At 37.9% G+C, this 14,102-nt stretch overlaps 1 protein-coding gene across 7 annotated transcripts in view; it reads left to right on the top strand.

The window, feature by feature from the left end:
- The window catches only part of GMCL1 (germ cell-less 1, spermatogenesis associated), a 32,582-nt gene extending 23,870 nt beyond the window's left edge, over nucleotides 1–8,712 (top strand). For 3 of the 7 annotated variants that reach the window (XM_050940054.1, XM_050940055.1, XM_050940058.1), the window contains exons 11-14: nucleotides 3,980–4,055; nucleotides 6,257–6,402; nucleotides 6,640–6,727; nucleotides 7,920–8,712. In XM_050940054.1, the coding sequence (XP_050796011.1) occupies nucleotides 3,980–4,055; nucleotides 6,257–6,402; nucleotides 6,640–6,727; nucleotides 7,920–8,048 (439 nt within the window). In that variant the 3' untranslated portion in view covers nucleotides 8,049–8,712. Of the gene's footprint in view, nucleotides 1–3,979; nucleotides 4,056–6,256; nucleotides 6,403–6,639; nucleotides 6,728–7,046; nucleotides 7,888–7,919 lie in introns of those variants that run through there. The other 4 variants (XM_050940056.1, XM_050940057.1, XR_007772549.1 and 1 more) reach the window with 4 other exon arrangements.
- Nucleotides 8,713–14,102: the final 5,390 nt, after the last annotated feature.

The following is a 14,102-nucleotide window of genomic DNA, read 5'->3' as shown; positions in this document are numbered from 1 at the left end:
TTGTTTTTTTTAACTTGTTTGTCAGATTCCTGTTCATGGCAACAGCATTGTCTTAGAAGGGCAGATGAAGTATGCAGTTATGAGGTCTTTTTTACTACTCTTTACTCTTACATTAAATAAAGTGTATTACAAGAAATGAACATTTTTCCAAGTAGAAAATGCTAGAATTGTAGTGTATCTAGCTTTTAGTAAAACATTGCACAGTGTTACAGCTGTGTTATTAGGTTTGAGACTTCAAAAGGAGGAGCAGAGCCAGAGCTTCATATGAAGTCAAATATTAGACAGTGAAAACAAGGCAGATAATGCTAATCTCACATAGGGGTATTTCAGTGTTATTGTTGCTGTTGAAGAATTTACTTTATTAATATTAATGTGTGCTATCTGATATGTACTGCTAAAATAAAAAAAGCTTTTTTGATACCTTTCTGGATCACATCCAAAACTAAATAAAAAGAGAAGCTGTTAACTTAACATTTAGAAACAATTAAGCAGTTTCATTTAACAGAAAAAATTGTGCTTAACAAGTCTTTAGTACTATTGTCTATGAATCCAGACATCTCAGGACAAATGTAGATTTATTTAGGTTTTTCTGCATCATTTATTCTATTGATAGCTTTCTTATATTGTAATTGTTTAATGTTGGGTAGAGCTGGAGAGTGATTTGGCAAATATAATTTCTTAGTTTAATCAGTGAAAATTGTGTAAGTTTGTATAAGATCAGATGTCCTAGGGATTTTTCAGTGTCCTAGCTAATTTTATTGAACAGTGTTTTTGTCCAGGTCTTAGTAAAATTAGGTAATATCTTCTTCCTATCCCCTTCTGCTCTGGGATTGTGTAGGAGGGAGATATTGCCCTCGGTGGTGTTTTGGCACTTCCTCATTTTGGGATTTGGTCTGTCACATTACAAATCCCAGAGAACCAGATTTTGATTTGCAACTCCAGTGGCTCCACTGCTTGCCAGCAGAACACATCCTCCTGGGACCCAGGACAGGCAGCTGGGGTCCCTAACTAATATTTCAAATAAGAAGAAAAGAGATACCAGGTATTGCTACATAGGAAGGAAGGTATGGATGTTAGAAGTCAAATGGGTGGGTAAAAGAATAACTTGATGATCAGAAATTTCCCCATATTTTATCAGGCCAATTGCCCTGCCCCCAGCTCAACTTTCTCCCCGTCTCTTTCTCTCTCTGATTGATAGATGCAGCTATCAGACACTATAGTATTTGACATCTCCTGATGAGTTAACCAAAACCACAAACCAAATAATCGGAACAAAATGTGAAAACTGTTTGTCACCTACAGAGCTTCATGAAGTGATGCAGTTTTATTTTCGTACCCTATCTGGTGCACATTTTAATGGGGCATGTGCTATTGTGAGACTACGGAAATGAAAATGATTTTTGCATTAAAAGTGCATTTTACTCTTCATACACATTATTATCCTTGTGTGATGTTAGAACAGTGCTGCATGATTCAATATTTTGCTATACTTGAGAGGCCAGAAGTAACAACCCTTCCCACTTCAGTAGTTTGCAGCTGAAGGGGTTTGAACTTTCTTCACTGTCCTTGAAACATTCGAGCTGTTATCACATAATACTGGATCCAGTCATCAAAACATGTTTTACCTACAGTAAACCTGAAGTAGGCTTACTTTTTATGTTCGCATTAATGTAGTTTTGTGTGCCAAAATAGATCTTTGTGCCTACAGTAGTTCGAGGGAAATAACTGAAGCTGCAGATTAGTCAACTTTAATTTTCCACTTTAGTTTTTTATCTGGGTAAATATTCAGAATTGAATTCCGTTGTACTTTTTGGTACATAAGAACAGCCATACTGGGTCAGACCAACGATCCTTCTAGCTTGGTATACTGTTTTCTGACAGTGGCCAATTGCAGGAGCTTCAGAGGGAGTGAACAGAGAAATTACTGAGTGATCCATCCCCTGTTGTCCGCTCGCAGATTCTTGCCATCAGAGACTAGGGACACCCAGAGCATGGGACTGCATCCCAGTGATCTTGTCCAATAGTCAGTGGATCTGTCCTACAGGAACTTATCTAATTCTTTTTTGAACCCAGTCATTGTTTTGGCCTTCACAATATCCCCTGGCAATGAGTTCCACAGGTGGTGTGAAGAAGTACTTCTGTAGTTTGTTTTAAACCTACTGCCTGTTAATTTCATTAGATGACCACTGGTTCTTGTGTTATGTGAAGGAGTAAATAAGGAGTAATGCTGTCTAAGTGGTTAGTTTAAACTGTTGAATGGTTAAGCTTTTTGAATTTTTGTAGCTAGTTGGAAGGAATAGTAGAAAGAGGTTAATGTATAACTAGAAACTTAACTTGTTAATGATTTTGAAAACTAACCACTATTCTACCAGAAAGAATGAAGTTCTGTATCCGCAGTGCATGTTTTAATTGCCAAGAATTGGTAACATATTTGACCGACTATCAGCTAGCTAGGACATCATAAATAAAAAATTAATTCTGTGGCCAATTTTGTAGAATTTTGTTATGTTCATATCCCACTTAATTGTCCCAGTTAACAATCTCTTTATAAAATAGTTAATCTCCTATGACTAGCATTCTTTATAAAATCTAGAAAAAGGCCACAAATTACTTAGTTGATATTTTCAGTGCTGTAGCTACAAGTGCATGTTTACATTGGCAAGAAATGCAGTAAGTAGCCTGTTACTATTTTGATTGCTGTATCAGATTGCTTTTGAATTTTTAATAGTAATTTAGCATATGTATTCCTTTTTTATAGTGATTTCATTTGTTTTCAGTGTACCTTGGAGATGTGTGGAATGGATAACGCTTATATAACAGACTACATTATAAATGTTTAAAGCCAGACCATAATATGACTCTTGATGACTGGGACTTAATTTTTTGAGGCCTGATCTACATATAGTTCTTGTACCTTATAGCTATTTTGGTTAGGAGTATGATTTCTTTGAACTAAAATAATTCTACCAAAGCCACCCATAATGTGGATGTAATTATTCCCTTTCCCATATGGGAATAGCTATAATAATATAAACTGTCTTTATACTGGTACAACTGCAGCCATAATACGGGGGCTGAACCACTTTGTAATTAAAGTGATAAAGTCAGTACTCCTGGGTTCCAGCTCTGCCACTGACATGCTGTGCAGTATGTTAAATGTTCTTTATGCTTTATAGGTAGTGGTATAACTTCTGTGTGTAGACAAGCTCCTTAACCATCCACCTACACATGCAATCCTTCATGCCAGCCACCTCCCCTGCCCCACCCCTCCTTGGTGCATCTTGATTACACTGCTTTTCTGTGAAGTCCCACGGTCAGATGGCAACAGTAATTTATACGACCCGTTAGTTTGGAGGGTCCAATTATTATTCTGGTAGATGATCTGTCTGTATGTAATCCTTCTGAATTGCAAGTAAATACTGTCCAAGTGTGTCTGCGCTACAAAAATAACAAAATCAGAGAACCCATTTGCATTGCATTTGTCCCACCTGACCTCCTTACAATAAAGTTAAAACTTAGTGTGACTAGATCATGTCATTTAGCCCCATTAAATTTAACACGGTTCCTTGATTTGAATGTGCCCTCAGGGCACTTACCTTGTTTTATGAATCTGTGTATGTTTCTAAAAACCTTCAATATTTGAGGCAGAAGCTTTCAATGTCTTATTTTTCATTTGGCTGAAGAAATGCAAGAAACAGTTCTATTTTTTAAGTTGGGTGGTTTTCAGTCGGATTTTGCCTCACTGACATGTGTTGCCTCAATTCAGAAGCAGAACTGAGCTAGAAGCCGGAGCCAGATGAAAAACTGAGCTGGAAGGCTTATATTTAGTAAAAGCCTATCAGATCAAACTACAATAAGAATCTGACTTAGGAGCTGACTTTCCATAGAGCATTTTCTTGCTGCTGTTACTGATCTTTCTTACAAGTAAACAATAAATTGTAGAATCATTCTCAAAATGGTCTACTTCATACATTCTTAGGCCTCAAGAAATCAATAAAGAAGAACTTGAAGGAAACAGCATGAGGTGTGGTAGGAAGCTTGCAAAGGATGGTGATGTATGTATAAACCATACCTTGATTTGTACAAAACTGAGCTATCTCAAAAGTGTTAAATATTTTCAGAAACTTTGTCTTCAGTGGCTTTTTTCAGAAACTGCACCAAAAAGGAAGATTTTAATGGAAATAAACAAAGCTCCTTATTGAAATACTTGTCAGCTTTCCTAGTTTCTAGCAAAATATTGCTAAAGTCATCATGCTAGTGCTATAAAACAAAGTCTGAATATGGAGCGTTTTTAGAGGGGAAAAATGAAGTTATTGTTTGAAACTCCTGAGATGCTTAATTATGACTTTTGCAAAGTAATAGAAATCATGAATTTTTTTAAAATATAATGTGCATAATACCATCTGTAAAATATTAGTTCTTCTCTGAAAAGTGACTCTGTTCTAGAGAAATAATACACCTGCCAAGATAGTGATACGTATTTTCTTCTTATAGAGAATTGTTTGTTTAATTCTGAATATTTACACATGAGCAAAACTTTTGAAGAGAATGAGGCTGTCCATGTGCACCGAGAGTATCATTTGAAGATAATCCAGACATTTAGGCTTTGGCTACACTGGCACTTTACAGCGCTGCAACTTTCGCGCTCAGGGGTGTGAAAAAACACCCCCCTGAGCGCTGCAAGATACAGTGCTGTAAAGCCTCAGTGTAATCAGTGCCGCAGCGCTGAGAGCGCGGCTCCCAGCGCTGCAAGCTACACCCGTAAGGGATGTGGTTTACGTGCAGTGCTGGGAGAGCTTTCTCCCAGCGCTGGCGCTCCGACCACACTACGCTTTGAAATTTCAAGTGTAGCCATACCCCTAGTCAACTGTCCTAATTTGGCTTCAAAAAACTTAGGATATGGCTACACTTGCAGCTGTACAGCGCTGGGAGTTGCAGCTGTCTTCGTACAGCTGTGTAGGGAAAGCGCTGCAGTGTGGCCACACTGACAGCTACCAGCGCTGCCATGTGGCCACATTTGCAGCATTTGCAGCGCTGTTGGGAGTGGCTGAACAGGCATTCTGGGATACCTCCGAATACCTCTGGAGGCCAATTACAGCATTTTTGGTGGCCACAGTGTGGGAGCAGCACTGCATCACCAGCGCTGCAATCGTTATACCCCAGGCAGAGCAGGAGTACAGCCAGAGCTGCAGCCAGGGAGATGCAGCGTTGTATGTGCCTTGCAAGTGTGGATGGTGAGTAAGTTGCAGCGCTGTAAACCCACCACCAGCGCTGCAACTCTCCAGTGTAGCCAAGCCCTTAATTGATGATGGGGCATGACAAGGAAATAATTTAGCTTGCCTCTCAGGTCGCAGTTTGAGTTTTCAGGGCTGGCAGTTGGACAAAAATATATTTACATCCATAAACTGAGCATATTATTATGCAGATCAGTGACATTAAACGTGGAACCCCACAGTGCCAATTCTGGTCACCTTCTGCAATAGAACTCATTAATGTTCAATGCTCAAGATTACATCACAATTTGGTAGTAAACATCTGAAGATTAGTTCTTAATACAGGAATATCTTGTGTACATCCTTATATAGCAGGCCTTACAGAAGAGAATTAGAAAGGTGTAGGACTTGTTTCCCAATTTCACGCTAAAACCATTTAACCGAAGCATCTGTTGTTTTAAGTAATCAGTTCATGCATATATTTAACCTGTGGTCCAGAGGGCACTGGAGTTATGTTTCCTAGAGATACTTTGGCAATTGGTGCATTATAAAATCTTTTGTGGACAGATGGTTTTAAATTGTGTATAATTCCATGGCTCTGTGTAAGAGTTAGGTGGCTACTAAAGCGTATGGCCTAACCAAATTCCAATGTAGGCAATTGCTTAACTACCCTATCTAAACATCTCTCCTGTTTCAATTGGCAGTGCTGTGAGATATACAGAAACTGTTCTGTAGTTTTGTTTTGTGAAGTAAGATAGATGTGTTGCAGCCTAGAAGTGGCTGCATTTCAGTGGTAGGTGAAGTAATCCCTTATTCTTCAATCACATCTGTCTGAGTGGACACTTGCACCCGTGGAGATTTCACTGTTTCAGTAGGACTCCATGCAGAGATTGGGATATGTGGAGCAGATGCAGATTATGGGTCTCAGTATAAATGTAAGGCTATGAAGTGCTTCGGGATCCTTCAGAGTGAGAAGTGCTGTATTCATACTAATATAGCCCATTGAAATAAAATAGGTCTTGCATGTTTTCTTGGTTGTTTAGTACTGCTGGCGATGGACTGGATTCAACTTTGGCTTTGATCTGCTTGTCACATATACAAATCGCTACATCATTTTCAAACGGAACACGCTGAATCAGCCATGCAGTGGATCAGTCAGTCTGCAACCACGGAGAAACATTGCATTCAGGTAGGAATGGACAACAATTCATATCATTGAAGTTTTAAAGCCAGTATTTCAACTGATTTCATACTGGAATTGGTTCATTAATAGATAACAATTTCATTGGCACAAGATATGATGTATGAGAATTTGTGCTGCTGTCTTCCTTGTAGAAGCTGGCTTCTTCCTTTAGCCTCAGGAGAAAAAAAAAAAAAAAGTGACAGGAGGCTGAATCAAGTAATTTAATTTTCATTATATCCCTAGATTACGTCTAGCCTCTTTTGATAGTAGTGGAAAACTTATTTGCAGTAGAACCACAGGATATCAGATCCTGACCCTTGAGAAAGATCAGGTATGTTTGTGTGTTTTTTAAATCTAGTAATAGTCCAAAGCATCAAAAAAGTTGAGAAAATCATCAGAGACTTTTTAAAAAAAAAAATCAATTCTATTTTTGTAGTTGCTGACATTAGGCTGTTACCAAAATTTGTAGATATAATTGGCACAGTTTTTCCAATTGTAGTAGCAAGTAGTTTAATGTTAAAATATGAAATCTGTGCAGATCTTGTTTTTAATCATGTTACAATATATTTCTGAGTATTGAAAATAAATGTCTGTTAGCTCCTACCTGTGTAAAGGACAAATTCAGGACTAATTTGAAATCTTGCTCTTAGGAATAAGTTACAGAGTTTGGCACATGACTGTCATGTGGACCTTGGCTGGAATTCATTGTCTCATAACTTGTTCCTAAGATTTGTTTTCTCTTAAAGATAATGCATAGATCTCCACTTTTGGGTCAATAGTTTAGGCGAGGGAACATGTTTTCCTATACAATATCTTACTGTCGGTTCCTTTACTTCCTGATTATGGCAATGTCTGTGTAGCACATGCACACAGGTTTTGTTTCCATGTAAATTTTAAATATTCCTGTAGGATACATTTCCAAATTTAGTGAGTCCAGATTCATTCTGAGGGTGACAGCCAAAAATGTTTTGGCTGATTCCACTATCAAGAAATTTTAGCCCCTCCTAGATATAATAAACTAGATCATCCAGTCTGCTGAAACCTCTAAATGGTAGGAGATTGCCCCTGGAGATTCTCCAATGGTAGAGATGGTTTGGCCAACTCCTGCGCTTAGCTGATTCTTGTCCCTGATTTAAGGGGATTGAGGGAGTAAGGTAGGGAGAGGCTTGGCGGGGTAGAGAATGTCTTGGCAAAGTTGAGGTATAATAAAACTATTCATTTTAGAGTGGCTGGTTGTGTGTAGTGAAGGAGAAGGAATGAATTATATAACCTTAGATTCATTATTGATTTTTTTTGCTTCATACCCGGTGCTATGAGTTTATAAAATGTTTTTAAGTTCTGTGACAATTTCCATATCTTTTTTGGAGGTAGCATACAATTAGATGGAATCTCCAGTCTTTTGCTGTTTCACTCGAATCTGTTCTAGCACTTCTGAATTATGTACTACACTTTATTTTTGTTCATCAGTATGAATTATTGTTCTAAAACTTATTTGAAAATGTTCCTTCATATTTGCTTTACAGGAACAAGTAGTAATGAACTTGGACAGCAGACTTCTGATCTTTCCTCTGTATATCTGCTGTAACTTCTTATATACATCACCAGAGAAGAAAACTGAGAGTGGTGGACTGCTAGATAACCCAGAAAACTGAGAGACCTGTTTAGTGGAACATAATAGCACTTTTATAACTGTATACCTGCTTTAAGTTAAATGCCCTGCTTACACACAGAGCTATGACAAATAAACAAAGGCCTTATACTGTAGCAGATAAATATATATGGCTACTTTTTTTATCCTCAGTATATTCCTATGCATATCTGAAAAAAAGATCTGAAACCACATAGGCTAAAACTAGTTATACCATACATTTTTTCACTTGTATTTTCTGTTCTACATTAGTAAAGAACTACCATTCCAAGTTTGTATGAAATATGTTACAAGTTTGTTTGTGTGTTTGGGGTTTTTGTTGTTGGTGTGGCAAAATCTGAGCCTAGCTGATGAAAGTAAATTGTGTGGATAAAATTTTACTAACCTCTGTAAAATTCCCAGTTACTTGTTAGATTTGGGTGAAAAAACCTTTCCATTACTAACCACTGGGTTGTGCTCTTTGTACCAGAACTGTAAATAGCAAGCTCCAGATTCTGCTGACTCCAGTGGCCCTTACACTAGGGCTACGTTTTCCCTTTAATTTCTTTATAGTTATTTAACTGTTGTACAGTTTTTCTAACCCATTTTAGTTTTTAAGTCTTCCACATGTCATATGTATATTTGTTTTTCTTGGTCTTAGGCCATTTTTTTAAACTTTGTGGAAAATATTTTTTGTCTTCTGTTCCTCATTTTTTAGTAACAGTAAGAAAAACACGTCTGAAATTTTCAGACAAGTTCATTCAGAAATGCATTTTTTTGATGTACCGAGAAGTCTGCAAAGGTGTATTGTCCGCGCTTATGAGTCTTTCTATTGACATAACCACAATTTTCAGCAAGGATTCAGTTGACTCCTAATATATTTGTGTATACCGAATATCAGGGTTTTTTTTTTAACTTTTTTGCTTTCTGTAACATATTGTTTTAACTTTTCATTGGGAATCTGTATCCCACTTAAGCTCAGGAACTTGTGACCTTTTGAGTGCCTTTTGAGTTATACATGCTAACACAAACTTAACATCATTTAAGCAAGGTCACAGGATCCAGAATAGGAGCTGAGAATAAGGGATTCATTTCCAGGTTGGTGTTTAACTGATCGAAGTCAAGGATAAGATGTACATTCTGTTAGTTTTGTACATATTGGTTTTTTTTTATGTTTGTCTATTGATGCCTTGAATTCCTACTTACAGATTTATGGATGCAAAGCAAGAACTTTGCCTCCTTAGGTAGCCTATTTTTTTAATGTTAATATTGTCAGAAAAGGATAGAACCTTTGTACGCTGTAACAAGGATACTAATACATGTTTAGCAAAATGACAAAAACAGTGACAACTTGTGAATAAATCATTTAAAGTGAATTTAATAGTGCAGTGCTCATTAATCTTTCTTTTCTGCCAGAAATATTTTCTGAATCACCCTGAAAATGTTGGATATTAGCTGTTTGACAATGTCAAAAGTATTTTTGGACAATACCAGAGAGGAACTCAGTCAGGACTTTATCCTGCTAGAGCCTGAAGAAAAGAAGTGAAGCTTGGGTGCTTAGCTGGGAACCTAATTCCTGTTTAGGCACCTAAATAAGTGGCTAGATTTTTTCGAATAGTTGAGAACACTCGACTCCCATTAACTTTTGGTGGAAGTGTGGATGCTCAGTAACTTGGGGGCTGGGAAATCACATCACTTATTTATGTTGTACTTTGATTTTGCTCTTGAGCCTCTCTTGGCCTTTCAAACCACAGCAGCTAGAATAATTTTTACATCCATCATTTTTTCTTACATGCCTTCTTGAGAGAGATAAATTAGCTGTCAATTAGAACTGTGTGTTCAAAATAATTGTGTGTACTCGAAAGAAGGAGATATGAATTAACCACTTAATGGTATCTGAAAAATGTCTAATACCTTGTGGTTACTACCAGAAACTAATAAATAGCAGGAGGACTTAAAAAAAAAAAAAAACCAAGATGAATCTTCAGAACATTAAATGCCTTTACTTATGATTGCTTTTATAGAAATGCATCCTAAAAGATTAGCTTCAATTAGCAATAATTGCAGAAATGGCTAGAGGAAACCCTTGGGAAGGGAAGGAGAAGGCATGAAGTGCCAAAACCTATTATCTCTATTTTAATGTTCAGAAATTAGCATTCATTTACAAGACGGCACAGCGACGTATACTTTGAATATTACCACTGCAAGTAGGGAAAAAAAATAAGTTTCGAGTCCAAACACAGAAGTGAAAGAAATGATGTTACATACTGCCCTAATTCTTTTGTAAGTATTCTTGTGAAAACTTGACAAAATGAGGGAACTGTAAGAAGAAAAGAAGAAACTAAGAACTGAAGCTTGAATTCTAGACACAGGTAGTTTTTTTGAATAGCCTACATTTTATTGAACGTGATGAAAATTAGTCTAAGGCCGACATTGCAAAACAGAACAACAAAGTAAGGAGGGAGACTTGTACGCAAGAAACAACAGAAATCCTTTTCCTGAAGCCTGAGGATTGCTAGTGCTATGACAGTAGTTGTTATAAAGGCACCTAATCTTTTTATGAACCTTACTAAGTTATGACTGTATAATGTCATGCTGCACTGATATTACTGAAGATATTCTCTCTATAATCTACCAGTTTTAAATATATTGCCTTTCAGTTCATAGTATTTCCTTGTTCTTGCTCAGATTGGGAAAAAATTCCTAATATTAATCTCTCTCTTCTCCCATTTAACCAAGAATTCAGTGGGATTGTAATAAGAAAAAGCAGGGCCTCTGTAGAAAAATATATGCTTCATAAACGCAAAAGTGATCTGCACTATGTATTTAAATTTCTAAGTCAGAGCTTTAGCAATAATACAATGTTGCTTCTATGAATCTGACATTCCATAGACCAAATTAAAACTAGTTTTGGTAATCTAATACAGTACCCAAAGCACTTGGCAGCCTCTTCCAGTCCTAGCAAAATATTACACTTTTAAGGTGAATTACTCTGTCTGATTAGCTAATGTCCTGGGCTTTGACTTGTTAATGCCCACTACCTACAAAGTCAAACATACGCAGAAAGTGACCCTCGCCCAAGCTGTTGGTTCATTTTTTGTTTTGTGCTAAAATGGAGTGTTATCCTTAGATGCTAGATAAAAGGCTGTCAGGAGCTGAAGTTTAATGGATAACAGAGAATATCTTCTGTAGGGATGTTGAGGATTAATATTTCTGAAGCACTTTGTAGATAAATGCTAAGTATTACCATATAGTTACTTGTTTGCAGGAATGAACCTTATTCAGTTCAATATAACCCCAAAGAAATGAAAAGTCTTTTATGAAAGGCAATAAAATATATTTTAAAAACTGAGTGTTTATCGTGCCGGTAGGTAACTATTCCCCCACTGAAAAATGGAAAATCTGACACTATTAATCTAATACATAAATATATTCCTGCAAATGAAAACATTTTTTTTAGTGGTACAGCTAGTTCTACATCTCTAGCTTTGAAAGTTACTAAACAATGAATATTCTCACTATTTACAGTAATAAATATCTGTGGTGGAAAATATTCTTGAATATAGAATCAGGAATACTTAACAAGCGGTCACAAAACAGAGAGCATCAGAACCATTAGGGCACTTGTGTACATGTTGCATAGCGCCTGTCTATGTGAAACAAAAGGGACTGAGTGTACTGTGAGGTATTACTTTATGTGGGGAAGGGTAGCACAGTCTGGCCCTTAGTTGATGGACAGCCCTTTAGTCTTAGTTTAAACTGACAGGATCAGGAATTATTTCTCAAATATGGATGTTCAGAATGTTAAATGCTTTAAAGTGAGACAAAGTCAGGCTCGACTGTGGTAAGAGAATGGTCCTGGTGGGCTCCAGGAAGTGGGCAGGCACAAGCCCGCTAACGGCCCCTCCCCTGGCCTAAGGGGAGGAGCTACTGAGCCTGGGACTCAAATAAATATGGGGGGTGCCAGAAGAAAAAACAAGTACAGGTGTGAGGGTCAAAAGTAGGAAGGCAGGTATGTTAGCCCTAGAATGATAAAGGCATTTTTTCCTACAAGCTGAGAAGGGATTGCCTCTGGTCAATTAGGGACACCTGAGTCCAGTTAAGGGCTGCCTGAGACCTTTTAAAATGCCTTTTTGGGGGCAGGAGAGAGACAAGCTGCTGCCATGCTTCTCCAGGATGAGAGGCTGCTCTTCTCCCCATAGGGGAAACAACTAGAACCGAGTGCCTGCTTAGGGGAAGGACTGACAGCTGGGGCCAACAACAGGACAATGTCCCATCAGTGAGGGGGCAAGGAAAGGTATCCCCCTTTGGTTTTGTGTTTGTTTCTTTTGGTTGGTGGCAGAGCACTCCTCTGGCCTGCCCCAGGCCTATCTTGAAAATCCGGATAAGTAAATACAGAGGAAGGGAAGACAAACGATTCCAAATGGGGCTGGTTTACCTCAGGCCGCCACCAGAGAGGGAAGTGCTAAGTCTGCAGAGACAGAGGACATGTCTTGCCACAATGGGCACTAAACTCCTTTAGCCATGTTGAAGCGTCACTGAGGGCACAGTGTTTTCTACTAAGCTTGCGGACATTAATTGTTGTTTGCTGTACACTTGTATAGTGCCTCGCACAACAGCATCTCCACTTCTAGGTGCTACTCTGCACTATAAATGTTAAATAATAATCATAGGAGGTGAGGTTTTCAGTATTGAGCGAGACAGATTCCATGAGTGCCTAATGTAATTGCTTAAGTTACACACTATGATTATAGAATCCTAGGGACTGGATTCTCCTTATCAATGCTCCTAATGATCAGCTGCTATTGAGAGTGAGAGGCCTGGTCCACACTATGCAGTTAAATCGATTTAAACAGCGTTAAATCGATTTAACGCTGTACCCGTCCACACTACAACACACTTTAAATCGATTTTAAGGGCTCTTAAAATCGATTTCTGTACTCCTCCCCAACGAGAGGAATAACGCTAAAATCAATATTACTATATCAATTGAGGGTTAGTGTGGACGGAAATCGAAGTTATTGGCCTCATCATTTTACAGTAGCTACCCACAGTGCACCGTTCCAGAAATCAACGCTAGCCTCGGACCATGGATGCAGACCACCGAATTAATGTGCCCTAGTGTGGACGCATAAAATCGATTTTATATCGGTTTTATAAAACCAGTTTTAGTTATTTCAATTTTATGCTGTAGTCTAGACGTAGCCTCACTTTCCAAAAGGCTTTTTCATCCAGTTAAGTTCCTTCAGTTGCAATCAAGGCATAACAACGTCTTCTGGGAGCTAATGTTATTTCACGCAGTAGTCAGCGGGTATTTTCAGGAAAATGATCATTTTAAGTAGGAGTTTGTAAACAGCAAGGACTAGAACTGGTCAGAATTGTGGTGTCAAGTATCAGAGGGGTAGCCGTGTTAGTCTGGATCTGTAAAAAGCAACAAAGAGTCCTGTGGCTCCTTATAGTTGCTTTTTACAGAATTGTGGTGAACACTGGATTCTTAAAAACCAGCACAAAAAAACCTTTAATCACCTTCCTGGAGTCAGGCTAGGTTGGTCATTCCAAAATAAGCACAACATAAGCATTTTTTACTAAACTTCATTGTAAAATGTGATTCCCCCCACCCCCACCCCCACCCCCACCCCAATGGCTCCTGGAGGAGAGTCAAGAAGACAACCTATGTAAAATTAGTTGTAGGCTGCGCCTTCTGCTGCACCAGTCATTCTGCACAGCATCATAGTGATTCTTGCAACAAATGTATTGATGTACTATGTGAAATAATACTTTACAGTTAAAAGTTAAAGCTGATTATTTTGAGATTTGCTTGTCGAAGTATATTAAGAAAACAGCTTGCTGCTGTGATATTTATTGTATACTCATAGGTCTTGCATAAGAACCACTTGATGTAAATATTAAAGCTTGTTCATTCTGTGTCTAGTATTGAACTGGAAGGTTTAGACTTGCACATGATTACCATAATTAGCTGTGAAAGGTTTGCTGTGTTAATAATACAAAAATTCATTGGATGGTAGTGTGTGGTATTCCAACAAGCTGATCATGATTTATAATTACCTGCATGAGAAGA

Source organism: Gopherus flavomarginatus, chromosome 2 (assembly GCF_025201925.1).
Source record: "Gopherus flavomarginatus isolate rGopFla2 chromosome 2, rGopFla2.mat.asm, whole genome shotgun sequence".
Taxonomy (NCBI): Eukaryota; Metazoa; Chordata; order Testudines; family Testudinidae; genus Gopherus; species Gopherus flavomarginatus.
The sequence above is the reverse complement of the archived record's forward strand: the minus strand, read 5'-3'. Positions and strand labels throughout refer to the sequence as shown.